The 27160-nt window shown below is 47.0% G+C and overlaps 1 protein-coding gene across 1 annotated transcript; it reads left to right on the plus strand.

Moving 5' to 3' along the window:
• Positions 1 to 13077: 13077 nt before the first annotated feature.
• Positions 13078 to 25174, plus strand: EIF2S2 (eukaryotic translation initiation factor 2 subunit beta). Its single transcript, XM_032704706.1, is given in 13 exon segments — positions 13078 to 13212; positions 17427 to 17548; positions 17550 to 17608; positions 18486 to 18587; positions 19519 to 19646; positions 19648 to 19657; positions 19961 to 20061; positions 20575 to 20655; positions 20658 to 20725; positions 21556 to 21587; positions 21590 to 21611; positions 22049 to 22134; positions 23621 to 25174. Coding segments are annotated over 13 exon segments (1002 nt in total). The 5' UTR covers positions 13078 to 13197; the 3' UTR covers positions 23797 to 25174.
• Positions 25175 to 27160: the final 1986 nt, after the last annotated feature.

A 27160-nucleotide genomic window follows, 5' to 3' on the forward strand; every position in this document is an offset into this window, starting at 1 on the left:
AGATCTTTACAGAGCCTGGGGCAAAATGAAATTTCAGTAGAACTGAGATCCTTCAATCCTGGCTTGAGCCCTGCCCAAGTTTTTCAGCAGTGAACTTCCCCAGTCACCCCTGTTGCTGCAGTCCAACCTCAGAGGGTCTCAGCATCCGCTGAGTCAGAGGGAATGAGAGAGATGGCCAGTGGGAAAAGCATTTTCCTTGGAGATCTGCAAACAACCACCTCTGCTTGGATGGTTTCAGTGTTTATGCAAGGCAGAGCAGCTTCAAAGGCAGCCAGAGAAGGCTCTGCTGTCCCTTTGCCCCATTGCTGGGGTGTGTGGGAGAAATGGGTGATGAGGATCAACTCTGTGCTCTGGGGAGAGAAATGAAATGGAGACCATTTGCTTTCCCACAGCCCAGAGCTCTGGCTTTGCAGGGGACAGAGCTGCTGTGTGGTCACACCATGCTGGGTGGTTCCAAGGCTCCTGCTCTGCTTCTGTGCTTTGTTGGGAGGCTGGACACATAACAGGGGGCTGAGGGTCCCACCAGATCCAGCCTGAGGTCATTTGCTTCATAAAAACATCACTGAATTCCAGAATGGTTTGGGTTGGAAGGGACCTTAAAAGGCCATCTAGTCCCAGCCCCTGCCATGGGCAGGGACGTCTTCCACCACACACAGGGCTCCAAGCCCTGTTCAGCCTGGCCTGGAACACTTCCAGGGGTGTTGTACAGAGAGTTGGCCAGGTTGGGATACAAAGCCCAGAAAGAAACGTGCTGCTCCTTTTCCATGAGGCACCTGAAGGCTTTTCAAGATGTTCTCAATGCCATCAACACCTCAGAGCCCCACTGTTTCCTTCTGGCTCCATGTCTCTAAAGGCCAAAGAGCCTTTGAGAGTCAGGATTTAGTCCCAGGAACTGTCACAGCTCTTGTGCAGCCCCAGCAAAAAGCTCTGATAAATCCTTTCCTTGCTTTCCATGGGCACCAACAGCCTCATAATGGCAGCATTCCTTGCTCCCAGGGCCAATTAGGGTGTTCTGTGAAGCAAAAGGTGTGTTTCCCCATGTGTTTGGGATGGTGCAGGCACACAGGGAGTCTGACAGTGATCAGCCATGACAGTGACTGCCAAAGCACTGGAACCTCACAAAACATGTGACTAATGAAAGAAACCATTTCTGTGTTACCCAAACCAGCTCCTTTGTAATTTACTGAATGGTTCTGATCTCACTCTGGGTTTTCTGCCATCATTAAGCCAAGATATTTGCTTTTAAATTTGCCAGATACACCAATCTTCATTGACTGAATGGTCTTCCCAAGGCTGTGAAGGGGGCACATCCAGCTTGCTTGTGTGATATCAGCATTTGAAAATAAGATCAAAGAATCAAACATTATTTTGGGCTATTTGATTCTTAAACAATTCACAGAATCTTAAACAATTCACAGTATCTTAAATAAATCAACATATAAACTATAGATTAATCTACATTATATTATTATATAATACATAAACATAATATAATTAATGTTACTATAATAAAAATAATAAATAATATATAATAAATAAATATAGTAATATATAATAAAATCATATCTATAAATTATATATAGATATATAAAGTAATATCCCAGTGGATCTTAAACAATTCACTGCCAGACTGATGAAAAAGTTCAGCAACTTGGGCCTAAAGTCCAGTGCTTAGAAATGTAGGTGATAGAAAGGTAAGAGAAACGTCTGCATTCACAGATCTGTGCCTGTGTGACAGGTTAGAAGTGGATCTGATTTTTACTTTTTCAATGACTTTGTTGGAATTCTGGAACCTTGATGCAATTTGGGTTTGTCAACACTAAAAACCTGCTGTTGATTCATATTTCCTATTATCCAACAGGTGTGTGTCAACTTCCAGTCAAGGGGCTGCAATTAGGAAATAATCCAAGTCATATGTCCACGTGTATCCACTTGCTTCCTGTATTTGCCTGATCACAACTTGTGACAGAAGGTGGCATTTCCACCAGATCTGGAAAAGGTTGTTTATGCTCTTGTATCATTCCTAGACTTACCTCTGACATTTTTATCCACATGCAACTTTCTGAAATATAGGCATGGAACAGAGTTTCCTGGAAACTAAGGCAGGATTTACTCTTTGTTTAAATAGATGCAATTAAAATGTTGTGTACACATGGTGGTGTTCTGGATCAAACCTATTGACAATGTTTCCAGAGTGAGATGTAATTAAAGAACTGCAACAATGCCTTAAATTCTTTTGATCTCAATTAACCTTCAAGAGCAGGAAAGTCTTAGGTGGAAAAAGTGATGTCTCTGAAAATGTGAGTCTTGCAGGTGGTTTCTGCACCTCTGTAACAGAAAAGGCTGATGGAGACAGGGAATGTTGATTATGTGAAAGGCAGAGTCCTGTGTGTGCAGGAGGAGCTGAACATGAACCACGTTCTTGACTTTCAGGACCAAACCTACTTTCACCTGCTCTTTCTCAGCCACATGTAGAGCTTGTCCAGGGTGTGTGTTCATTTTCCTGGCTTTTTTAACACACAAACATTTCCTCTCTTTCTCGTCTTCTTTTCCATCTGTATTGAAAATGATACTTTTCAAAGTTCTGTCTGCATATAACTCTATTCCCAAATGGATTTTTTCTGTGATTTTTGTCATGCAGTGCAATAGGAGGGACAGAGACAGCGACATTGTGTGTTTTAGGCCTCCAGGGAGCTCCCAGGTGTGTTTTAGGCCTCCAGGGAGCTCCCAGGTGGGCTCTGCACTGTGGCTGCCATAGCAGGGAGGCACAAATCTGGCTGTAAAAGCTACATGACAAGGGCTACAGTTCCTAACCCGAGCATTTCTCTCACCCTGGACAAAGTGTTCACCTTAAAGGACACTCTGTGGGGTTATCCAAGGAGAAAGTTCAGAACACTGAGCTGTGACAGAGGGAGTTGGGCTCTCTACACCCACAGGTTTTGGTGGATTTCGAGTACCTGGTTTGTTCAGTGACTGTTGAAAATGTCTGCAAACACCATGTTCAAAACAGGGAAGAGAGTGGGAGACAGCCAGGAGAAGAACAGGGTCCTGCCTTACCCCCTTCCTCTAAAACAGTGTTTGAACTTTCCTTTCCATGGAATGCACGTGCGGCTCCAACCCCAAACCTCTGCATCAGCTGTCGCTGGCAGATCCGAACGGAGAGCTGCCTAATCTCCCAGTGTTCCGGAAAAAACCCTGCTCTGAGCTCTACCACGAGCCCTGTGCCCCCTCTTATCCCCTTTCCAGAAGGGGTGCGGCAGAAGGGATATCCCCACCCCATCAGCCCTGCGGTTCTGTGCCCGTGCTGCGGGGAATCCGTGAGGAATGTCGGTCACGGTGGGTTTCCCTGGCGGGACCCTCGCTCCAGGTCCCGCGGGATGTCCTTTCCCGGGTCCCTTTCCCGGGATGTCCTGTCCCGAGATGTCCTTTCCCGGGGCCCTGTCCCGGGATGTCCTTCCCGGGATGTCCTTTCCCGGGATGTCCTTCCCGGATGTCCCTTCCCGGGATGTCCTTTCCGGGTCCCCTTTCCCGGGATCGGGGCCGTTCCCTCAGAATTCCTGAGCGCTCGCGCGCCCTCTGGCGGCGCTGGCGGGCACTGCGCGCCTTCCCTTGGGATTCCCCATGGAAGGGATGGATCGGGATCGGGAGCGCTCCGAGGGAGGACACCCGTCCCTCTGGCACTCCGGACTGTGCCCGTCTCTCCGCGGGCAGGGCCAGGGACCGTTGTGCTCGTGGCTCTTCCCATGCAGCCTCCTCACTGCACAATCCACAGGGATCACGGAATCCCGGAATGGTTTGGGCTGGAAGGGAACTCAAAGATCATTATCATTCCAACCCCCTGCCAGGGCAGGGAACACCTTCCACTAGCCCAGGTTGCTCCAAGCCCCGTCCAACCTGACCTTGGACACTTCCAGGATCCAGGGGCAGCCACAGCTTCTCTGGGCAACCTGTGCCAGGGCCTCACCACCTCATAGCCGAGAATTCCTTACCAATATCCCATCTAACCCTGCCCTGTGGCAGTGGGAAGCACTTCCCCTAGTCCTGTCCCTCCACCTCTTATCCCCAGTCCTTCTCCAGCTCTCTTGGAGCCCCTTTAGTCCCTGCAAGGGGCTCTCAGGTCTCTGGAGACCTTCTCTCTCCAGGTGAACCCCCCAGCTCTCCAGCCTGGCTCCAGAGCAGAGGGGCTCCAGCCCTTGGAGCATCTCCATGGCCTCCTTGGACTTGCTCCAGCAGCTCCATGTCTTACTCTGGGCCCCCAGAGCTGAAGGCAGCTCTGCATGGGGTCTCACAGGAGCAGAGTAGAGGGGGACAATCCCTCCCCTGTCCTGCTGCCCACTCTGCTCTGGAGCCAGCCTGGGACACCTGTGTTTTGGGGCTGTGGGTGCACATTGCCAGGTCATGTCCAGCTTTTGGTGCACCAGAATGGGAGTTTCGTGGGGACAGACTGGCAGATGAGCAGCACTTGAAGCAGCTCTGGAGATGGATTTGTGAGACAAGACTGCAGCTTGTGCTCCAGCATCTGTGCTCTGATTACTCAGGCCAACCAACCTTTCCATCCATAATAAATCTTGATATAACCATCCTTTTGTTAATCTCTGCATGGAGATCGTTGTCTGTGACACAAGGGGATGGATATTCGGTGGTTCAAGTGCAAGGGACATCCCAGCCCTCAGGACATGAAGTGGAGGGAAGAAAACAATCATTGTATTTCCTGATTTACAGTATTTGGGATTGGATCCAGAAGAGGTCAGAGAATAACCCAGTCCAGGAAGAAAACAGTATGAAGTGGGAGGGATGATCCCTTGTCTTGTTTCTCTTCCTGCAGACAGCCCACAGCCATGACTCCCAGGATCACCAACATGGGGAGGCGGCAAACAACCCTCAGGAGCTTAAAGAGATGCATCACTGCCAGTTGAGCAGTAGGGTTAGACCCCACTTAGGAGCAGAACCTTTTCTGCAGTAAAACACTTTCAGTAGCCCTTAAGAACTACGCTTTAGGACCAGTCCCCTCAGGACTATAGTTGGGAGAACCTCAGAAGCAGATTTATGGTTGATGACCAGAAATGCCGGCAAGGTGTGACCTAACATGTCCTTGCTCCAAGGAGGAAATACATCCCCAGCCACGGGGTGTGGCTCTCAGAGAAAGGGGCTTTATATACACACTATAGTGGCAGGTTTGGGGATTTAATCTCTGCTTGTGAAGAGGGCGAGTTCTCCTCCAGACCTGAGAAAGCATTGGGCAGAAATGCTTTGTGTGCAGGAACCAAAGGGAAAACAGGAACTACGAGATTTTGAGAGGGAAAAGCAAGGCAAGGATGGACTGGCAGGGGCTGTAGCCTCCCTAATTCCGGATTCCGAGAGCAGGAAGTAGATAACTGACTATAACTAGAGGTTTTCTCCTGTCAGGCCCCAGTCTTTGGCTTATTATTCTCTAGCTGTCAATTGTCATGAAGTTCAGCTTTGGGGCTCTAACTGTCACCCTTTTTTAGTGCTTCGTCTCTCTTTCTCCAAAACCCCCAAAGTGAGTATCTAATTTAAACCCATTTCTTGAAATGCATGAGGCTCAAACCTTCACTTGTGTGATTTTCATGTGACTGCAGCCCAGTGTAATATTCCCTTATTGTTTGGTTGTTGAGCGTGATTCTACTATTAATCTGGTTGGAGGAACAATGCAGGATCCTTTTAGTGCAAATGGATTTTGTATGTTAATTTGGGACTTCCAGTTCCTAATTAACACTTAATGCTGCTCTGGGGTTATTTCCATTTTTTTCTCTCAAAACACCTGGTGAACCTGCCTCCCGCCGAGTCGTGTAGATCTATTTTATCTTATTTTAATAACAGAAATCCAGAAATACAAAACCCAGCAGCATATGGAACAGCAGACAATGAGATGAATGGCGCACACCAGCATAAAGCACTGTGCTGTTTTTGTGAGTTGTGAAAAAGGAGTCAGGTTGGATTTGGAGGATGTGTTTGGAGTGATAAGGATTTCATCCTGGGGATAAAAGCACAGGGAAAGGCAGGAAGAAGAAAACTTGCTGAGCCTGCACGATGCTGGAGAACCTCAAAACCAGGCCTTTTGACCACGTGCTGCATCCCTTTGGGAAGAGCTTTCCCCACTGTAGGAACACGCTGATTAAAATGCAAATTTTGGATCTTTGAAAAGATGTGTTGTGGAAGCAAACCATGGGGAGGGTTTGAAACCCTTTCAGCTGTTCCTCTTCTGCACAGCCAGAGTTCCACCCCTCTGCCCCTCCCAGCTGGGCTCGGGCTGTGCAGGAGATGTCTGTCCTCACCCTGGGCTGTGCTGAGGTCCTGCAGGTCTGTCCAGTGCCTCCTCACAGGGCTCTTGCTTGTCTGGGCTGCTCTGCCAGAAAGTCTCCCTTTTCCAAACTACCATTTCTTCTCCAAACCTACTTCACCCATTCCCTGAGCTTCTCAGCAGCACAGATCGATTTGCTCAGTTTCCATCGTGGGTCCTCTTGCTGTTTCACTCTTTTTTGGTGGAAATGGGGCTACAATTCTCTCTTACAGATATTTAAACAGAGGGCGGTTAAATCTGTGTGAGGAGTTACACCCAGCTGTTGACACCTATTCTACAGCAATCTTTAGACTAAGCACTTTAAAATTAAATTATTCACTGAGAGCAGACTTCAGTGCTATGAATAGACTTAGCAAAAAACTAACTGATACAAAACTTAAAGCAAAATCTACTTTAAAACTCAATGTTTGTGCCTTGAAGAGTGAACCTCACTCTGAGCAGAAAGAGATGTTTGACCATCATCCAGCAGTGGTCAGAATGGAATCCTTCCTTTTGCTCCCAGAAAATCCTACAAACAGCAGAGAGGAACAGCCATGCACCATTCTATAACCTAATTTTGTGTATTAGCTACTTAAGATAGATGTGATGTCTTCAGGTTTTGGCACTGGGTGATGCTTCAGCACCACAGGGAGCTCTAGAACAGGGCTCAGAATTCAGCAAGGCAAATTCACCAGGTATTTGTCTGGAGGGCTGGGAATACTCAGAGGGAAGACACCACTCAAAGCCTCCACGGACTGTCTCCATGATTGTGATTTTTCCTGGGCCATTCCCCAAATTCAAGGTTGCATTTGAAGTTTATTTATCCAGGCTGTGATGCTCATCCCTGAACTTGGGTAACTGCACAGTCCTTCCAGTGCATCAAGCTTAAGGATTAGAGTTTAGTTACTGAAGCTAAAATCTGCTCGACATGCTGCTCATATGCCTCTGCCTTAATGTCACTTGTTGCTCACCAACATTGAAGAAGAGAAACCTTTTAATCTGGATGTTCTGCAAGCTCTTCAACCAGACTGGGCTTTCTCACAAAAACTCATGTAGGATTTTTTTTCCCAAATATCAAGTTTGGTCTCTGCCAAATGTAATTGGTAACAACTAATTATCAACTAATGCACCAGCACTCTTAATTTCTGGAATTCTTTAATTCACAAGGAGAGCACAGAAGAAAATAGAACAGGAAAGTTCTGCATCCTGAACAGTCTGTTAGCACAGGAGGGGGAAAAATTGATATAAGGTGATGCCCCAGGTGCCTTGATGTTGTGTGTCTGTAGCCAGGAGCTTCAAAGACAGTGTTTTGGTTCTATCTGGATCAGGTCATAAGTCCAGCACTTCTGGCAGCTCCCACCAGCTTTCCCTGAGGTTTTCCAAATATTGTGTATCATACAGACACTATGTTATGTGTTATTCACTGGGCAGCCCAGAGGGAGGGAATCTCAGGGGTTTGACCATGAATATCTCAGGGTATTGTCATCAGTAATACACATGGTCCCCAAGCATTACTGACAAAGAAAGGAGAGAAACTGCTCTGGAAGTGTTAACAGGATGGATGAGGCATTAGGGGAATTACCCAGCTCTGTTTGGTACTGCCAGGATCTGATGGGTCCAGAACTGGGCACCAAACTGCAGGACTATGGACATAAGGGACTGAGGTGCAGGAGACAGCAATGAAAATGAGAACAAAAGGTTGGAGGGGCTGGATTTGCAACTTTTGAAAAGAAAACTGTGGGGACAAGACAAAAAGGGCACAGTGGTATTCCAAAGGCCTGTGGGTTATCACACAGGGAACAGTGAGCTTGTGTGTCCTCAGGGACAACCACAACAGGCACTGGGTTAAGTCACAGCGAGAAAGGTGAAGAATTTTGTTGTCAGGCACTTGAAGAGGCTGCAGAGGGAATCTCTGTCCATGGTGTTTAAGAACAGTGCAGACACACAGAATTGGGGATGTACAAAAAAACCATTATAGTGTTTCAGGACAGGAGGTTGGGCTAAGTGAGCTCTGGGCAGTGAGGAGGGTGTTGGGGCAGTGCCACCACAGCCATCAGCAACCCCTGTGCTCTGGCTTCATGCCAAGGAAAAGTGTCCCAGTGTGAACAGTCTCATGTGACAGGGATAGCAAAGCAAACACCTGCAGCAAAAGAAGGAAGAAGAATTGGTGGGAGACCATTTTCAGTGTTACAGCAACACCCAACGTGTCTGCTCAGCTGATCAACAGCATCTGCTCTCTGCTGACAGTGACAGGACCCAGGGAATGGCTGGAGCTGTGTCAGGGCAGGGTCAGGGTGGATCTCAGGGAAAGGTTCTTCCCCAGAGGGTGGTTGGCACTGCAGGCTCCCCAGGGCAGTGGGCACAGCCCCAAGGCTGCCAGAGCTCCAGGAGGGTTTGGACAAGCTCTGAGGGACAGGGTGGGATTGTTGGGGTGTCTGTGCAGGGCCAGAGGCTGGATGGATAGTCCTTGTGGGTCCCTTCCAAGGAGAATTATTCTATAATTCTCTCTTTAAAGAGCAGCTGCCTGCAGTACCTGAAAATCCATGGAATCCCTGCAATATAACGGCAAGTGACAAAGGCACAAGAGGGGTAAATACCCAGGGAAAGGTGGTGGTAACGAGGCAAGAAAGAAAAGTAATCTCTTGAAGTTGGGCTTTGGGGGTTTAACAGAAAAATATTGTAGTAATCCTGGGAAAATTGTCCTGTCCTGGTGCCTGCTACGTCTCCAAACACGTGGCTTTGCTTGCGGAGTGTGCCCAGTGCCCTCATTACCAACTGAGGCAAGCGAGGAAAGTACATGAAAGGAAGGCCAAGGCTAGAAAAGATGGGCAGTTATTTCTTGTAGGGGAAGACAAAGGTAAATGATACAGTGTGCACAAACTCCCACAAGTTTACACCACGTAATGGGAAATGATGGCCTCCAAGAATCCAAATGGTTTGGAAATATTAAAATGTAAAACACCCTGTAACAATGTTTGGGCCGATGGCTCTGTCTGCTTTAACACTAAATCTTGCATGAAATGGATGACCTTTAAATTTCAGACTTGGTTGGGAGGCAGGATTTTAACACTTTGTGGTAAATAACTTTTGTTTTTAGTGCCGTATTTTTTTATCAGGAAGTGTTAGGGAAATGGAATGAGGAAGGTGTCCCTGCCCATGGCAGGGGGTTGAAACCAGATGATTTAAGGTGCCTTCCAACCCAAACCACTCTGTGATTCTGTAAGTAAGGGATTGGAGTATCTGACTGAGAAGCTGAGAGAGCCTGGGTTGCTAAACCTCGACAGAGGAGGCTCAAGGGATCATATCGATATGTACAGAGGGGCTAAACAAGACAGAGCCAGGCTCTTCTGGGTGACAGGAGAAGGGGTAGCAGACACAGGCTGAAATACAGGAAATTCTGCTTAAAAATAGAAAAACTTTTTATTGTGAAGATAGAAATCGCCCAAGGAGGTTGTGGTGTCCCCATCCTTGGAGATGCTCAAAACCCAGCAGAAGGTCCTGAGCAACCTGTTCCTGCTGCTCCTGTGAGCAAGGATGTTGGACCAGACACTTTCCAGAGTCCTTCCCTACACCCACAAGTCCTCAGGTCTGGGGAAAGAAGGAAGATCTGCTGTTGTAATGATGGACAAGGCAGTATTGCACTTCTCCCTTACTTTGATCAGAGCAACCACCCCTCCCCCCCTTGTGCCTCAGCCCTGCCGTTCTCTGGTACTTATTCCCCTTATCCCCTTCATGCCTTTTAGACAGCGCTGCAGAGAAAGTAGATCAAACAGTGAGAACTGCCAGGCCCAACAGGAAATGTTCACATGGGAACTCAAAATAGATTCAGCAACTGGATTGAAAACCATCGAGATGCATAAACCTCAAATACACCTGAAATTCCCACTGTAATTCACCTGCAGCCAAAAAGCACCAGCACCCTTTAAACAGCACTCCACCTCATCCTGGATTCACCAGGATTTATCCTGGGGAGCAGTAACAAAGCTAAACAAGGGATAAACACCTCCTGCCCTGTCCTTGGAACTGCTCACAGAGATCAGCCAGAGGCTGAGCAACCAACCTGTATCAGCCACAAGCTCATGCAGGTCACACTCTTTTCCAGCTGGTACCTGACATTGGAATGGGCTGCCCAGGGGGGGGTGGAGTCACTGTCCCTGGAGGTGTTTAAGGAAAGACTGGACATGGCACTCAGTGCCACGGTCTAGTTGACAAGGTGGTGTTGGGTCATAGGTGAACTTGATGATCTCAAAGGTCTTTCCAACATAATTCATTCTGTAATTCTGTGTTCAAGACTGGGGACAGGCTCCTTGCCCAGGAACTGACTGTGCCCCAGGAGCCACGATTTCACATTATTAGAAAGCAGAAGAATGCATGTCCTTATGTGCAAAAGAGCCCTTATGTTCTGAAAACAGGGCATTTACAATGGCACGTCCCATTAGAGACATCATGGGCTCACTTCAAGGATAAGGTGGAAATCTCTGCTCAGAACCAGGTCAGGAAAGCTCAGAAAGAGAGGGGAGACTTGCATGGGACCGACAACATCCAGCCCAAGTTGGTGAGAAAGAACAGTGGCACAGGGTCTAGTTGGAGGGCTGTCCCAGTGCTGTCCCCAGGGTTCAAGACTGGGCCCAGTACTGCTCATTAACTCGTTCAACAATGACTGGGATGAGGGGGTCGATGCCTCCTCAGCTGGTGACACAAGGCTGGAGGAGTGGTCGATCCCCCAGAGGGCTCAGCCCTTCAGAGGGACCTGGACAGGGGAGAGAGGGAGAAAGAACTGTCTGAAATTCAACCAGGGCAAATGCAGAGTCCTGCACCTGGGGAGGAACAACCCCAGACACCAGCACGGCCTGGGGTGACCTGGAGAGCAGCTGGGAGAAGGACCTTGGGGTCCTGGGGGACAACCAGCTGCTCCTGAGCCAGCAGTGAGCCCTGGGGCCAAGGAGCCAAAGGGATCTGGGGGTGCATTAGGAAGGGCATTCCAGGAAGGTCAGGGAGGGCATCCTGCCCTCTGCTCAGCCCTGGGAGGTACATCTGGAGGGCTGTGTCGCTCTGGGCTCCTCAGCACAGGACACACACGGAGCTCCTGGAGCGGGTCCGGCACAGGCTGCGGAGATGCCGAAGGGATGGAGCAGCTCTGGGAGCAGGAAAGGCTGAGGGAGCTGGGGCTGTTCAGCCTCCAGAGCAGACACTGAGAGGGAACCTCCCCAGGTGTGTCAGGGTCTGCAGGGAAGGGGCAGAGGATGGACCTCATGGTGCTCAGCAATGGGACAAGAGGCCACGGGCAAAAACTGGTGCCCAGGAAGTTTCACCTGAAGAGGAGGAAAAATGTCTGTGCTGTGCAGGTGATGGTGCACTGGGGCAGATTGCCCAAGAGGCTGTGGAGTCTCCTCACTGGAGATATTCCAGAACCCTCTGGACACAATCCTGTGCCACGTGCTCTGGGATGTGCTTGACCAGGGGGATGGGACCAGATGCTCCTCCGGAGTCCCTTCCAGCCTCACCCATTGTGTGATCTGGAATGGAGCATTACCTACTTTGCCTCAACACCTTATCTTTCTGTCACCTTTATCACTTCTGCAATAGAGAGAAGTTTCAGAAGGTGCTTTTGTGAATAACAAAGACATCCACTGAAATCAGGAAACTCCACACCAGTCATTTTGGGTACGGGAGCAAGTTGCTGCATCTGCTGAGCTCCTGTTCACTAGAGCACACCCACTAAACTGCAGAAATCCTGTGTTTCAGAGTTTGGCCAATGGTAAGTGCTTCCATCAGCGCTGCCTCCATACAATCCTAAACATCCACTGGACTGATTACATGACTAATGTGTCTGTTCTTGAATAGGCAGCAGTTACAAGCATTGAGGCCATGTTACGAGAACACAGCTGCTGGGCAGGGCACGTCTCCAGGATGGAGGACCAACCACCGCCTCCCTAAGATTGTGCTCCATGGCAAACCGGCCACTGGCTGCCACATGAAGAGGAGCCCCAAAGAGGAGATTACAAGAACCTCCATGAAACAACATCTCAACCTCGGCCACATTGATCATCATAACTGGTCTACTCTGGCCTCCAACCAGGAGACATGGAGACACACCATCTATAACGCTGCTGATTCTTTTAAGAACACAACAGGATCATTCTGATGAGGAAAAGACAATGCAGAAAAACTGTGTCTTTTCAATATTGCCTAAGGAAACTTTCCGCTGTGCCTTTTGCAACCGGACTTGTCTGCCTCGCATTGGTCTTTTCAGCCACCATCACGTTTGTAGCAAGCATGGATAGAATCCTTCTCAAAGCTTCGGTTCGCGAAGCCCAGCCATGATAACGAAGTGCAGAGTGACGCACTTTGGCTGAGGACTCTTCGATGAGGGACGACGAAAGGCAGGAGCTGTGATGGGTAAAGAAGGCGGAGCACGGCAGCCCCTGCGCCTCCGTGTCACAGCGTGGGATATCCTGCCGGCCACAGTCGCTCCCATTAACGCTCCGCGTTCCCTCCGAGCCTGACCCGCCCGGGGGCTCCGGGCCTGTTCGAGCGCGGCCCAAGGCCCCGACTCCGTCCCGCTCCGTCCCGCTCCGTCCCGCGTCCGTCACCCTCCGTCCCGCTCCGTCCCGCTCCGTCCCGCTCCGTCCCGCCTCCGTCCCGCTCGTACCCGCGCCCCTCAGCGCTCCGCCGATTTCCAGACCCAGCCCCGCGCCGTGCGCACGAGCGGGGCCCGCCCCGCACACACACACACTCACACTCGCGCACGCGCAGGCGCGGGCGGGGCGGGCGCGCGGCGCTGATGCAAGAGCGAGCACGGACTGACCCCCGCGGCCGACAGACAGACCGCCGACCGACAGACACACGACCGACCCAACCACCCCCGCCCTCCCTCACACCCCCCGGCCGCCGACATGTCCGGCGACGAGGTAAGAACCCGCCCGCACCGCCGGGGGAGCCGCGCCCGGGGCCTGCGCCGCGCCGGCGCCGCCGCCATGTGGGCGCCGGGCCTGAGGCCTGAGCGGGCGCGGCCTCCGCCCCGCGCGGGGCCGGGACGGGCCGGGGTCCCGCCGGGACGGGCGGAGGAACCGTGGCTGTGAGAAGGGGCCGCGGGTGCTGGGAAGGCCTGGAAGCTCCCCGGGTGCCGCCGGCGGCCGCCCCGTGCGGGGGGATGCCGGGGAGGGAGGCGGAGGGCCCCGCCAGCGCTTCCGTTGTGTGGGGGTGGTTCCGTGCCCTTCTGCCGGGTAGCCAGTTCACTTACCCCGGTCTGTGGAGCTTGAAAATCTTGGTCTATACCCAGGAGACACTAAATAGCCTCCCATCGTATAACGATAACTTCCGGCTTTCCGGGTCTGCTGGTGCTTGGCTCGGACACACTTCCAGGGAGCTGAGTTCGTTTGTCTTTGAAAATTCTTCAGGGTTGTAGGTGGCGTGCTGTTTGGCACCTTCATCGGCCGCATTTCCCTCGCTCATCGTGGGCGAAAAGACCCGTTTTACGTGTGTGAGGGTGATGGGTGACTGTGTGTCCTGGTGGTGCCCTGGCTGGACCCATGAGATGGATTCTCCATGAGATGGATTCTGCTCCTGGGTTTGTGTCATCTCTCTGGTGGTGTTCAGATACCTGCGTGCTTGTTTTCCTTCAGAGCAAAGTGAGCACCCAAGCCTTGGAGATAGGCAGGTCATAATTTGTCGTTTGTAATAAAGAAGAAAAATTACTAATACTTTAAAAGGAGCTGAGACTGGCTTACTCAGCTGCTTTAACTTCAGAATGAAAATGCTGCATTTCTGTGCCCCATGTGTCATTGGAGCTGCAGTTGTGATGGCTGGGCTGTACTACTGCACTCAGCATTCCTTGCATCAGGTGCTTCCTGACTCAGTGATCCCAGGACCATGGAGTTCATATGGAGTTTCCCTGCTTTGGGTTTAGTTTAAGTGCCAGCAAGACTATTTTTCTTGCCTAATGATTTTTTTTTTGCCATTGAGGTGATTCCTGCAATCTGTAGGACAGTGAAATTACCTCTGTGGGTTGCTTTATGTGTCAGAGTGACAGAAAGTAAAGATAATAGCAGGTAACACAGTTGAACCTGAAGAACTCAGTGACAATTCATGTACTCTGAGTGTGAGTCCATGTGCCCTCCCAACATCTGGTTGTTGGTAGCAGGATAGTTTGGTATTGATGGTAAGTTGGTGAAACTTTTTGAAGCCTGTAAAGTTAAGGAGAGTGAAGACACATCAAGACAAATTGGCACCTTGAGCTGGTGTAGATGGTACAAACTTTGTGGTATTGAACTGTAGCTTAACATTTTCAGAGCTGTGAACAAATGAAGCTCCCTGGTAGGAGCATCACTGGGTGCTGCCCAGAACTGTGGCACAGCAGGGGCAGCACAGGCCTGGTTTGTGAGGGAATCAGTCTGTTAACATCTGTTTTGGTTTATTAAAGATCTGCTATGTGTATAATCCCACTAGAGATCGGAAAGTTCTCTAGATCCTGTATTTTTGTGAAGCTCCAGGCAATAGTGTTAGAGATTGCTGTGTTTTGAGAAAATTTAGGTGCTGATTGGTCTTGATAATTTTGCATCTCATCATAGACATAAGTCAGTATAGTGTAAGGATTCCTGAGCTCACTTGATCAGGGCAGAGTTGCTGTTTGCTTCCCATGCCTGTGTTTTTTCAGATGAGGAAATGGGATTTATTCATGACTTCCATTAGAATCCCCAGCATTTGCCACTGTCACAGCAGTTCAGAGTAACCTTGGCTTCTGTCTTAACTGTTGCATTTGGACTACGACTCTTGATACTTTTTTTTCCCCTCTTTTCTTTCACTTGCTAATTTCTCTATGTTGGGGATTTTGACTGTAGGCATTTGAAATAAGGAGCAGGTACATGGAGCTGGATGTGAGAAGAACCATTTGGTCTGCAGAGGAGAAAACCCCATATGGGAATTCGGCTCTGAGAGCAGAAACAGGATGGGAACTTAAACCTTTTTGTACAGGAAGAGCACGGGTGTTTGGTGTGTTTGGACTGGGGGCTGCAGTTCCTTCAGTAAGAAACCTCTGACTTTCAACACTTAAATGGCATCATAACTAACAAAACATACTGAGTAGAGAAAGGAACAAAGAAAGTTCTGAAACATTCAGCTCAGAGAGCCCAGACATGGAGTGCCCTGGTTGTCAGGCCAGTTCATTTATATTGTGACTTGTTTAAGCCTGTGTGACCTAAGGCTCTGCTCTTGATGGACAAAACATTTCAGGCACAGGCCTCCTCTTCCTCCTCAGGTGGTGGGGTCTTACATCACTTTCCTGTGAGCAGGTGGCATGTTATGAGTAAGTCTTGGGTTTGCAGAAGCTTGGCTTGCCCTGGCTGGGGTGGCCCCTAGAGCAGTGCCCTGCCCAAGGCCAGTGCCTGTTTTTAGTGCTGGAAAGCCACTCTGCTGCATCCAGGAGTTGTCCTTGAGTGTTGACTGGAGTTAGTGTGGTTGAACTGTCGTCACAGCCTGCTCTCTGCACACAAGAGATCCTTTGGTGATTCAGAGTGAGAGGTGTCTTTCCCTTCACAAGGGAAGAGTGATTTGAGTTTCCTTCTAGAAACTCTTACATCTGATCTTATGTTTGCTTCACATGAGGAAATAAAACCTCTTCAGTCTTGCAAAGCATCTTCATGGAAATGAGTCAGGCATTGTGCCTGTTCCCAAAGCTGTGAACTCTGCTGCTGGAGCAGCTTTCCTTGTGTCCCAGCAGGCTGGGGAGGTTACAGACAGTGTAACCAGTTGGACATACTCTGTGATTTCTGTGCATTACAAGAGCATGATTCACAGCAGTGTCTGAGGAAGCATCAGAGGAAAGCCCTCTGGCAGAACTCTTAGAAGATCCTTCTAGCACAGTGTGTGCAACTAAAGACACACTTGAGCAGTGTGAAAGCCTCAGTGTGCCAAATATGTGGACACTTTTGGGATGCTGTGCTTCAGAAACCCCTGAGTGCAGTTTATTGCCTTTAACAGAGCCTTTATGAAACATGTACTTTGCAGAAAATTGGAAGAATATCACAAGAATGTCATGTGGAGGAGAATGAGAAGTGCAAGGAAAAAATGGTTTTGTGGGGAGAGGGAAGGCACCAGACTTACAGGGTGTACTGAAGTCAGAGACTGCTCTTTGGTGAAGTGCACCCTCACCTTCCTGAGTGAGGGTGTTCATGATGCTGAATTGTAACTGGGTGAGAACACTCTTCCATTACTAGATGAGAAGAACACTGGAGAAAGTCTCATTGAGTGTCTAAAATTGTTGTGTTAAATCCATACTCTGGTGTGACTGTATGGGCAGATGTGAGTAGCAGAACTGGCCAAAAGCTGATGTCACCTTGCACTGAGATGACAAAAGTAAGAAGCATTAATGTGTTACATTAATGTTTACATTAATTAATGGAAAACTGGAGAGCTGGTGTGTAACACACCTCAGGTTTGCAGATGATGAATAGGTTAAAAGTGAATCTCTGAGGTCAGTGCCTTCCTCACAGTCAGACAGGGGAATTAAGCTGCTTTGCTGGCTAAAGAGCTCATTAACAGCTTTTAATCCCTTGGTGTCTGAGGTTTCAGTCTCTCCCCCGGGGGGAGAGCTCAGACCTTTGCCATTTCATAGTGTTGGAGCTGAGGCAGGTCTGTGTCACCAGCCCCTTGTAGGTTGCCTCTAGTCCAGAGTGTCCTTGTCAGAGAGTTGTTGCCAGATCCTACCTTTAATAAATCTGGAAGTTATGTGTCTCCCAAGTGGAAGTGACTCCTGATCAGACTTGTGCTTCAGTCTTTTGTGATGCTGAGTGTGCACAGTCTTAGTGCAAACTGGAGTCCAGAATGGTATGAAATGGAGAAGGGGCTGGCAGCCGGGCTGTCAAAGAGTCACAGCTTTAATGGATTTCAGCTGAACTCAAAAGTAGATAACCCTGATAACTGGATGGCAGGAAACTTGGACTGCAGGAAAAGTAGCTGAAGCTGGAAACTGTCAAGCAGGTCTTCCCTTGCAACTGATAACAGTCGAGATTGAAGGCAAGGAACAGTTTGGGAAACTGAGGGGGTGGTGAGGGAAACTTCCAGGTGTTTCTAAATACGAAGTGACAGGTGATTATTGTGCAGCTAAGGAACTCTTTGACTTTTCCAGATGATTTTTGACCCTACTATGAGCAAGAAGAAGAAGAAAAAAGAAGAAGCCCTTATGCTGGATGAGGAAGGAGGAGGAGATACACAAACAGAGGAGACTCGCAATCAGAAACAAAGGAAGTTGACCAGAGCCAACAGAAGACAAAGACGTGGAAGCAGATGAAGAAGACAGCAGGAAGAAAGGTAAGATGAACTCTCCACGGTGGCATTTTGAGACTACAATCCCTGTCTCAAGAGTTTGGCATCCCAGGGTGTAATTCCAGAGCCCTGGTTTGTTCTCAGTGATCTCTGCTGCTGTTGGAGGGCACATTTCCCTCCTGCTTGAAGTCACATTCACAGGACATCCACCAGCTCCAGTGCTTATGTAATTTCCATTTTCCTGACTCAAACAGTCTTTTTGTGTGAGGCAATGAAAAGATTCTCTCCAAGAGAGTGAGGTGAAGTTTCACATGTTCCACATGCAGTAATTCCACAATTATGGTTCTTTTCATTGGAATGATTAAGCAATAGTGTGAATAAGAGAAACATGGTTTAAAAGGTTTCTAGTTTTTTTGATAAGTGTGAATGTGATAACTGGAGTGTTCTTTGGAATCTTTCAGGAAATAAGTGTGTGATTTTGTATATAAACTTACTTTTTAAATTGAGGCCAATGGCATTTCAAGATGACCTGATTGAGGGAATTCTGTTCACTTAAATCCAGTTTGTTGGTAAAATGGCTCCTGCTATAGACCAAAGAAACTATACCTTCCTCCTGCAGTTTTCTTATTTTTATCAAGCATCTGTAATGACAAAAGTGACTTAGTTTCTCCTTGTACAATAAAAAGAAAGATCAAACACTTAAAAATCAGAAGATGCGAGTTAGAAGATGCAGAAACTGAAACAGTACTGAGGTATTTGGGTCAGAGGGGAACAATCTCTTATAAACCTGGAGGATATCCATAGGGATCATTGCTCATGTCTTACTGAAATGTTTTAAAGATTCAGATATAAATCAGAAACTTTTAAGTTCTGAACTGTTTCTTCAGTTATACTGTTTTAATCAATCTTTGGGTTTTTTTAGATACAACAGATGACTTGGATGACTTAAACTTCTTCAATCAAAAGAAAAAGAAGAAAAAAACAAAAAAGATATTTGATATAGATGAAGCAGAAGAAGGTGTAAGGTTTGTTTACATAACTAGGCCATCCTGACTATGGTGAAAACTTTCTTGCTTTCTTTTCTTGGGCTTGGCAGTGCAGGAGTTGTTTCAAATCTGTTGTTGTGTTCATGCTGGAACTTTACATATCTTCACATGCAGCAGGTTCTGATGAACACGTTGCTCAAACCTGACTGCTCTGCACAATCAGCAGTAGTTCTGCAATCTGTAGTAAGGGCTGATTTGCCTCCAGGTTAATTGTCTTTTGGGGCTAGGGAAGTAAATGGATGTCAGAAGCCATGTACAGAACAGTTCTCTAAAGGCCAGCCCTGCAAATAAAGTGCACACACCTGCCAAGAGCTCTGTTTTCCCCTCTGGTGTTGTCTTTAGGAAGGATTGGCTCCTGTGCCATGTTCCAGAAGGTGTAGGAGATATTTTTACTCTTCTGGAGTTTTATTCCAAGGGGTGTTTTTGTATCACATGTCACTGGCAAGCCCAGAGAGGACAGAGAAATGTTATGCTACATGTAAACCTCCACTTCAGATTCTGCCCTTTGGGGAAGGAAATGTCCTTCTGATCTGCCCCAGACAGACAAAATACTTGCTCTGTGTTCTCCCCACGTGCAGAACTGTGGCAATAAGCTGGGCTAGCTGCAGGAAGCACAGCTTTGCCTGCTGGGGAGGGTGTTTAGTTGCCTTAAGCCCTCAAATGGCTGTTGCCTTTGAGTATAGCATGACCTTGTCCTTGAAGTCAGGCCAGAGGGTAAAATCTGGCCCTGCTTGTGGTAGGAGTGCAGGACTCTCTTCAACATCCTTAATTCCACTGTTCCCTGTTGAGCTCCAGGGCTGTGGTGGGTGTTACCAGTGTCCACCTCGAACAGGTGTGCCCCTCGTGGTGGTTGTGGTGCTGTGCAGTGGGGATGGGGTTAATGCTCTAACTGTAGTCCTGTTTCTTTGCAGGAATTGAAAATTGAAGGAGATGTGCCAGAGGCAGTAGAACCTGAAGATGACCTTGATATCATGCTGGGCAATAAAAAGAAGAAAAAGAAGAATGTGAAGTTTCCAGATGAAGATGAGACAATGGTAGAAGGATGAAGGTAGAAGTATAACCTAGCTCAGTGAGGTGCTGAAGGGAATGTAGTCCATCTGTAGGTGAATAAGTTCTGTTCAAGTGTCTTTTTTGTTCCAAAGTCACTTTATTACCTTTACTGTTATATTTATCAGAAAAACATCCTGTATGAATTTCCCATTAGTGCTGGTGGCCCTTGTAGACCAAACAGAGAAGACTTGAGTCCCCACCTTAGTGGAATCTTCTTGATGTCCCTTTTAGAAATGCTGTAAGCATGAAGTTAAACAATGTTTCTTTTTTTTTAATGAATCCCCAAAACCTTCCTTTACAGCATTTGAGGATGAAGACAGCAAAAAAGACGATGGAATTTCTTTTAGCCTTCAGTCAGGACCTGCATGGGCAGGCTCGGAAAGGGACTACACATATGATGAGGTAACGTTCCAAAGGCTTCTAAAAAACATTGTCCATGTTCATCTGTGTCAGTAGAGCCTTATTTTGCCTATTTTTAACCTAAAGGACTTGTATTCAGAGGGTCAGGAACAGAAAAAACAACAAAGCACGTGTTCTATCACAGTTAATTATCACATGGGGCAGTACTGGTGATAGCTCAGACACCTCTGCAGATGGGCTGGGGTGCTGGTAATTGTGAAGCAAACCCTGGGGGAAACAGTGCTTAGATTTTGCATTTATCAGAGCATTTGAAGTGTGTTAGTTCTGCATTTATCAGAGCATTTGAAGTGTGTTAGTTCTGCATTTATCAGAGCATTTGAAGTGTGTTAGTTCTGCATTATCAGAGCATTTGCAGCGTGTTCCAGAGCACGAGGAATGCTGGTGGACAAAGACAGCGTGATACTCACTGTGAATGCTGGTTCAGGTGTTTTTGGAAGTGAGGGGCTCACCTGAGAAATTCAAGCTGCTCATGGCTGTGAATCCCTTCTCTTGCAGCTGCTCAATAGAGTTTTTAACATCATGCGGGAAAAAAACCCGGACATGGTGGCTGGAGAAAAACGGAAATTTGTCATGAAGCCCCCCCCCAGGTTGTGAGAGTAGGGACCAAGAAAACATCTTTTGTCAACTTCACAGATATCTGCAAATTGTAAGTGTGCTCTTTGGATTTCCCAGGAATAGCAGATGGATTCTGTGCTCGTGGCTGGGGTGTTGAAGGGATGTTTTCTGGCAAATCAGAAATGAAGCTATTTTAGTCATTACCTCTGCATTTCTCTGGGAGAAGATATTTATGAAAATGATTTACTGAGATAATTTCTTATTTATACTTAAATTAGGACAGTGGCAGGGCTGCTACATGGGCCTCTTGGACTGAAACTTTGGGAGTTCATTGATCTTTATCAAGTCCAGTCACCAGTGATATTTATTTGCAAGTGTTGAGCGGGAGGGTGGGGAAAGTTCTTTCTAATTTGAGTTGACTACAAATACTGTTCTCTTGGTAAATGGTCTGCAGTCCAGTAATGTTTTCCCACTGTTTTCTGCAGTGCTTTCTATGTCTTAATTATGTCTTGTGAAGGCAATTCTGTTCTTTGTGAGCACTTCTGGGAATGCAGCTCTGATTGGTTCCATGTGTGTGCCAGAAAACAGTCCTGCTGAAATCCCACTGAGGATCTAGGCACTGTACTAAAGGGGATTTTTAATGGTAGCTACTAGCATTTTTTTCAGGGGATGGGAGAGTAAGAATGGAAAATCTCAAATAGAAAACTTATTTCAGTAGTTACTGTAATTGTGAGTTTGGTGTGGGGGGAATGGTGGAGGGTTTTTTTGTGTGGACTGGTCAGGTTTCTTGTGTCCTTGGCCACTGTCTTTGATGCAGACACTCTGGCACTGCCCCCTTTTAGACTTGAAAATTTTCCCCCTGTATAAATTCCAGATTTCTTGGAAGGGGGAAGGCTAAACATACTCTTCCTTTGTTTTTAGATTACATCGTCAGCCCAAACATCTCCTGGCATTTTGTTGGCAGAATTGGGTACAAGGTAAGGCTGCTGGGCTGTGTTTAGAGTGATACATAACAAATGCCCATTTGAATTGGGCTTTGGAGTCTCTTGTGCTCCAGATGACTTAAAAAATTAGAAACCAGAATGTGACAAAACATTCCATTACTACATTAGAATGTTTAGAAGATGATCTTATTACTCATATTACACCTTACTAGAGAGCTGTGTTAATTCTCAGCTCGAAGCTCTTCTGATTAGGAACCTTAACTGTGCTGAGGTTTGCTTTTGCTTGGGCAAAACTTCCTGCAGGATTTTAAATGCCTTCAGAATTCTGCATTTTTTTCCCCCAAAGCACCTCAGTCTTACTCTTCCCTTGAAGAACACACTGTTACCTCTCTCATGTTCATGACTTGTTTTAACACTTCACATCTTCTGCAAATCAACCCATTGATTTATTTTTTTTTCTTTTAAATTAGTGGCTCAATAGATGGTAACAACCAGCTTGTAATCAAAGGAAGATTCCAGCAAAAACAGATAGAAAATGTCTTGAGAAGATATATCAGTAAGTAGAACTCCCTTTGCCACTACAGATTTCTCTCAGGCCCGTGTGTGTGGGCACAGTGGACAGTCTGGGCTAAGCAACCACAACTTTGCTTTATGAAATATGGAATAATTTATGAAATAATTCAAATACTGGTGGCTCTGCCAGGGTTACAGTAACCACATATGTTATACCCTGTCATGCATTAAAGCATGCCAAGGAAAACAGTGAGAGCATTTGAGAACTGCTTGTTTTCATTTCTTGGCTGTGATGAGGACTATGGCAAACACCAGTAATTGTTAATTTTAAAGTCTGTTGTACACATTAATTAGCAGATGCAGTGTGTGTGTCACTGCTGGGCACAGGACTCATGTCCACATTGCATGTAACAAAATATTTAGTGCTGTGTCTGCCCCAGAGTTCCTGACACCTGGGAATGCTGCTTCAGCAGAGGAACTGAGGGAACAACAGTGGGAAGCTTTAACTGGTTATTATTTTGAAAATACCAGTGTCAGTGTGATGCCTTAGAACACATAAAGATTTTAGCACAGCTTTTTAGCACTTTAGAACTTTTAGCTAACCACCCTTTGTACCAAATTTTTGAAATATTGTTTAATATTTCTTGTCAAGGATTTCAATAGAGATTTTCAGCAGGGCAGAGAACGTCTTGTTTGTAGAGAATGTACCTAGAAAGGGCACATTGCTTGATATAACCCAGTCAAAACTACTCAGAGAGGACCCAGAGGCCTTGACATTGGTCCAAGCAGAGGATCATGATGAAGGTGGGAGGAAGGGGTGGTCTTTTTGAGACCCCTGACCCAACTCAGGAGGTGTTGCCTGAGGGAGGTCGCATGGGATGGACTGTTTGGGAACTGGCTGTAACCTGTGATGTGATGATTAAATATTATAAGCAACTAGTGTTCTAAAATTGTGAGGCCTCTGCTGTGTGGGGGGCAATATGTATGTTGTACCCTTAAAGAACTGCTCTTTAGCTTCCTATATTTAAAATTGTCCAGAGAATGGTTTCTTCAGTTTTAGGTAACAAGTGCATAATGTACCATATGAAACCTCATCTTTATTAACCTGGGAATGGGGGGGGCAATTTTTAGCTTTTCATTGTAAGCCCTTCTGAGTTAGCAGATGCATTTGAACAGTGTTTCAGGACAACTGTTTAAAGGCTGAAGAAGTGGTGACTTGTCTGCATTATCTTTTAAATGCTCTTTACCTTTCTATACTCAGAATTCCTTTAATTAAAGAACTGCTCTTTACCTTTCTATACTCAAAACTGTGCAGAGAATTTTTTCTTAGATTTTAGGTAACAAGTGCATAATGTGCCATATGAAACCTTGTCTTTATTAACCTGGGAACTGGGGGGCAACTTTTGGGTTTCCACAGTAAGCCCTTCTGAGTTAGCAGGTGCATTTTGACAGTGTTCTGGGCCTAAACTCTCAAGAAGTGATGACTTTATGAGCATGCTGTTTAACTGCCCCTGTGTTCCTCCCCTCAGAGGAGTATGTCACCTGCCACACGTGTCGCTCCCCGGACACCATCCTGCAGAAGGACACCAGGTTATACTTCCTGCAGTGCGAGACCTGCCACTCCCGCTGCTCCGTCGCCAGCATCAAAACAGGCTTCCAGGCTGTCACAGGCAAGAGAGCCCAGCTCCGTGCCAAAGCTAATTAGTCTGCTAATCACCACTGGATTGTGCACAGTGTTCTGGGGAGGTGGCACTGGACAGGTTTCCAGGAGCGGATTGACCGTTGCGATAAAACGAGATTGTAAAAACCGCGAGAAATTTGGCTTTTGGTTGGTTGGGCTGTGAAACCCTTGCAAGATGCAGATCCTCAAGCTGTTCACATACATTTGCTCATTGAATATATTTTACCAACTGTAAGGAACGTGATGGGAAAGGAGGTGCTTTTTAATCCGTTCAGACTTCTGTAAAAGACGAGATAAATTAAAGATACTATAACAGTGAGTGTCTTGGATTTGGATTCTTCCTTCAGTTTCCTCTCTCAACGCTGGTGGGAACGGTTGGTGTGTTGTTCTGCAGATCATGTCACTGAACTATGTCCAAGACCCAGAATGAAGATCAAGGTAGAGGTTATTTTGCTTTTCCCTAACAAGCTGATTTTTAGTTAGGCTGTCATTAAACAGAGAAACCAGTCCCAGAGTCACAGGGCTGTGCCAGCATGAGACCTGCTTGTGCTTTTACACCCTTGGGTGCACAGACAGGGACAGCAGGACTTGTTGGTACTGCTGCCTTAGGCAAAAAGTAGCTCTGAGAGACTTCAGACACCAGATTGATGCTGAATCTTAACACAGAATCAATAAACTGTACTGTAAGTTTTCATAGTGTCATAGTACTAAAGTTTGCAATTTCTAATAGAGAAATGTTTATATTTCTGAAGTCCTGCACTCTTCATCACTTTAAAATGAATCTAAATGCAGCAAAAAAAAGTAGGTCTAAATGTCATTGTGTGATGGCTGCAACCCAGTCTTCTATAAATCTTGAATTTACAGAAGATGCTGCCAAGTAATTTGAGTTCCAAATTAACACATTTTGCTTTGGGATCATCCTGAGCACTTCCCTCTGCTCACAGTCTGTCAGGAATCTCGAGGGGACACACTCAGTGCTGTCCCTGCTGGTCTTCCCAGTCAAGCACAAAGATGCACATGTGGAGTGAAGTCCCTCCTGGGGACCTCGAGGGGGCTCAGTTGTCACTTGATTGCCAAAGTGCCCCGGGGTGAGGGGAAGGTGTCACAGCACCCACCCTGCAGGTGAGCACAGCAGCCTCCTCCCCAGGGAAAGTGCTCATTCTGGATGCAATTCCTCCAAAATCAGGAACTTGAAAGGTTTGTACTAAGTTATAACCTTTGTTAATACAGAGCACAGCCTTGCTGGGAAGTCACTTGCTGTTGCAAACTTGACAGCACTGTAAGGCAAGAATCAAGGTTTTATGGTTGGTTTCTTAAAAAACATTTTGAATTTCAAATGAGCTATAACAATGTTGGATGTATCTTAAAGTGAATAAAGCCAGGATCAGTGCCTCTTGTAACATTATTGTTGTATTCTTGTTTCTTCCTCTTAGTTCTACTCCTGCTGGGAGTAACACTTTCTGGAGAAGTGCTAGTTGCCTTTTTGTTTTGGTGAATTGCTATTGGGACACACTAAAATAGCTGAAGAAAAATGATACTTTCTGTTTCTACTAACTGGGTCCTGGGTCAAATACCTTTAACATACTTAAAAACAAATACAGTGTGGCTGCTGTATTTTAGTGCATTAAATACAAAGTTTGATTTCAGTATGATTAGATCAACAAATCCAAGTTAATAAAGGAATAAATAATTGTTCAAACCTCTTACTTTTGAGCTCTTGCTTGCAAGGAGAGCTTTATAGGTGTATTTTATAGATGGATTTTGAGACTGTGTGAAATCCTGATGGCTAATGTTGGAGTGCAACATCTTGAGTGGAGGCTCTGGAATAACCTCAGTGATGCAGGAAAAGTCATTTCTAGGAGCAGATACCACTTGGGTTTCATTTTTTTTAGAAAAAACTTCTGTGTGTCCATTCCAAAAGTGGTGTATGAATACAAATGCATCTTGCTGCCTGTAAGGCTGATGTGAGCTTGGAGTGTGGAGGCAAAAAGATGAGTTTCTGCTTGGGTTGGCTCTGAGAAAGCAGCTTAAGGAGGGGGTTCTGAGGAGGGGGTGGCTGTGTTTGCCCCAGCTCTGCCTGCAGACATCTTTTGGGAGGCAGACAGAGCTGTGCTTCTCCATGGTTTTTTTTTCTCTGAGCTGGAAATTGGCTGTAAGGAGATGTGGGAGGCAGAATTTAGGTACTGGGGAGCAGGATGGAGTCCCTGTGTGAACAAAGGGCTGGGCTGGTTCTCTCCATGGCTTCTGCCCTGCCCAGCTCTCTTTCACCTTACCCAGTTAGTCTGAGCTCCTGTAGGTCTGTTCCAGCAGCAAAGGTGAAACACAGCTTCCAGCCAGGACAGAGAAATCTGAGTCTTGGCACTGGATTTCCTGGGAGAACTTAACAAAAGAAGTTGTGCTGTGGTCAGGCAGCCTGAAGTTTTGATACCCTTCAAAGAATAATCCCTTTATACCCCCCTTCTGCCAGTAAATGCTTTTGTCTCTGCTGTGGAGTCAGGGTTGTGACTCAGAGCATTGGGGGCCTTGCTCAGGGCACTGGAACAACCCAACCTCTCCTGGCCTGTTCAGCACAACCAGTGGGATCACCTGCCCTCATGTGCTTCTGTCCCGCTGAAATGACTGCTGGGTATCACCAGAATAAGGGAGAATGAGCTCTTTTGCTGGAAGCTTCTGGCCAGAGCAAGGATTTAAACAACTTCTATGACCAGAGCTGGTGTAAAGGAGGAGCAGTTTCTAAAATATTGCCATTGAGGGCGGGGCATTCCCGGTCATTCCCAGGCATTGTGTGTTGAGTCCTCCAGGCAGGGACACCACACCCCGAGATCCCTGGGTTGTGTCAGCCGGGGGGCAGCTTGTCAGGGAGGTTTGGGCACCTGGGAATGTGAGCAAGGAGAAGAAAAAGCAGATTTTCCAAGCTGCTGCAAACAGGACAGGGTTTGTCAGGAATTGCAGGGGGTGTTGTGCTGTAATCGGGTGAAAGTGCCTGTGCTGGTGTCTGGTGGGGGAGGGATAGAGATAGAAACAGCAGGAGAGCTCTGAAAGTCCAGAAAATAGGAAGTCGAGTGTGATTCTGACAGCTAAAGATCATTAGAATTTACCTGTTAATCTTTCCCATAACATTTCTCCAGCTCTCTGTTCTGCCCCTCTGCTCAGTTTTATCCTAGAGGTTTATTCCAGATCACTGGAAGAGCATCCAAGGAAGTGAGAGGCCAAGCTTTGAGACACAATTGAAAGCAGATGTTGAACAGAAAACAGCAGCTGCACAAGAACTACCAGTTCAGCTTCAGCCTGGACAGACAGCAAACTGCAAAGCCACATCAGCTTCCAAGAGAATTGTTTGCTTTTCTGTCTCTCAGTTGTTCTTGCCGTGGTGAAGGGCAGTGCTTGT

Source organism: Chiroxiphia lanceolata, chromosome 17, assembly GCF_009829145.1.
Source record: "Chiroxiphia lanceolata isolate bChiLan1 chromosome 17, bChiLan1.pri, whole genome shotgun sequence".
NCBI lineage: Eukaryota > Metazoa > Chordata > Aves > Passeriformes > Pipridae > Chiroxiphia > Chiroxiphia lanceolata.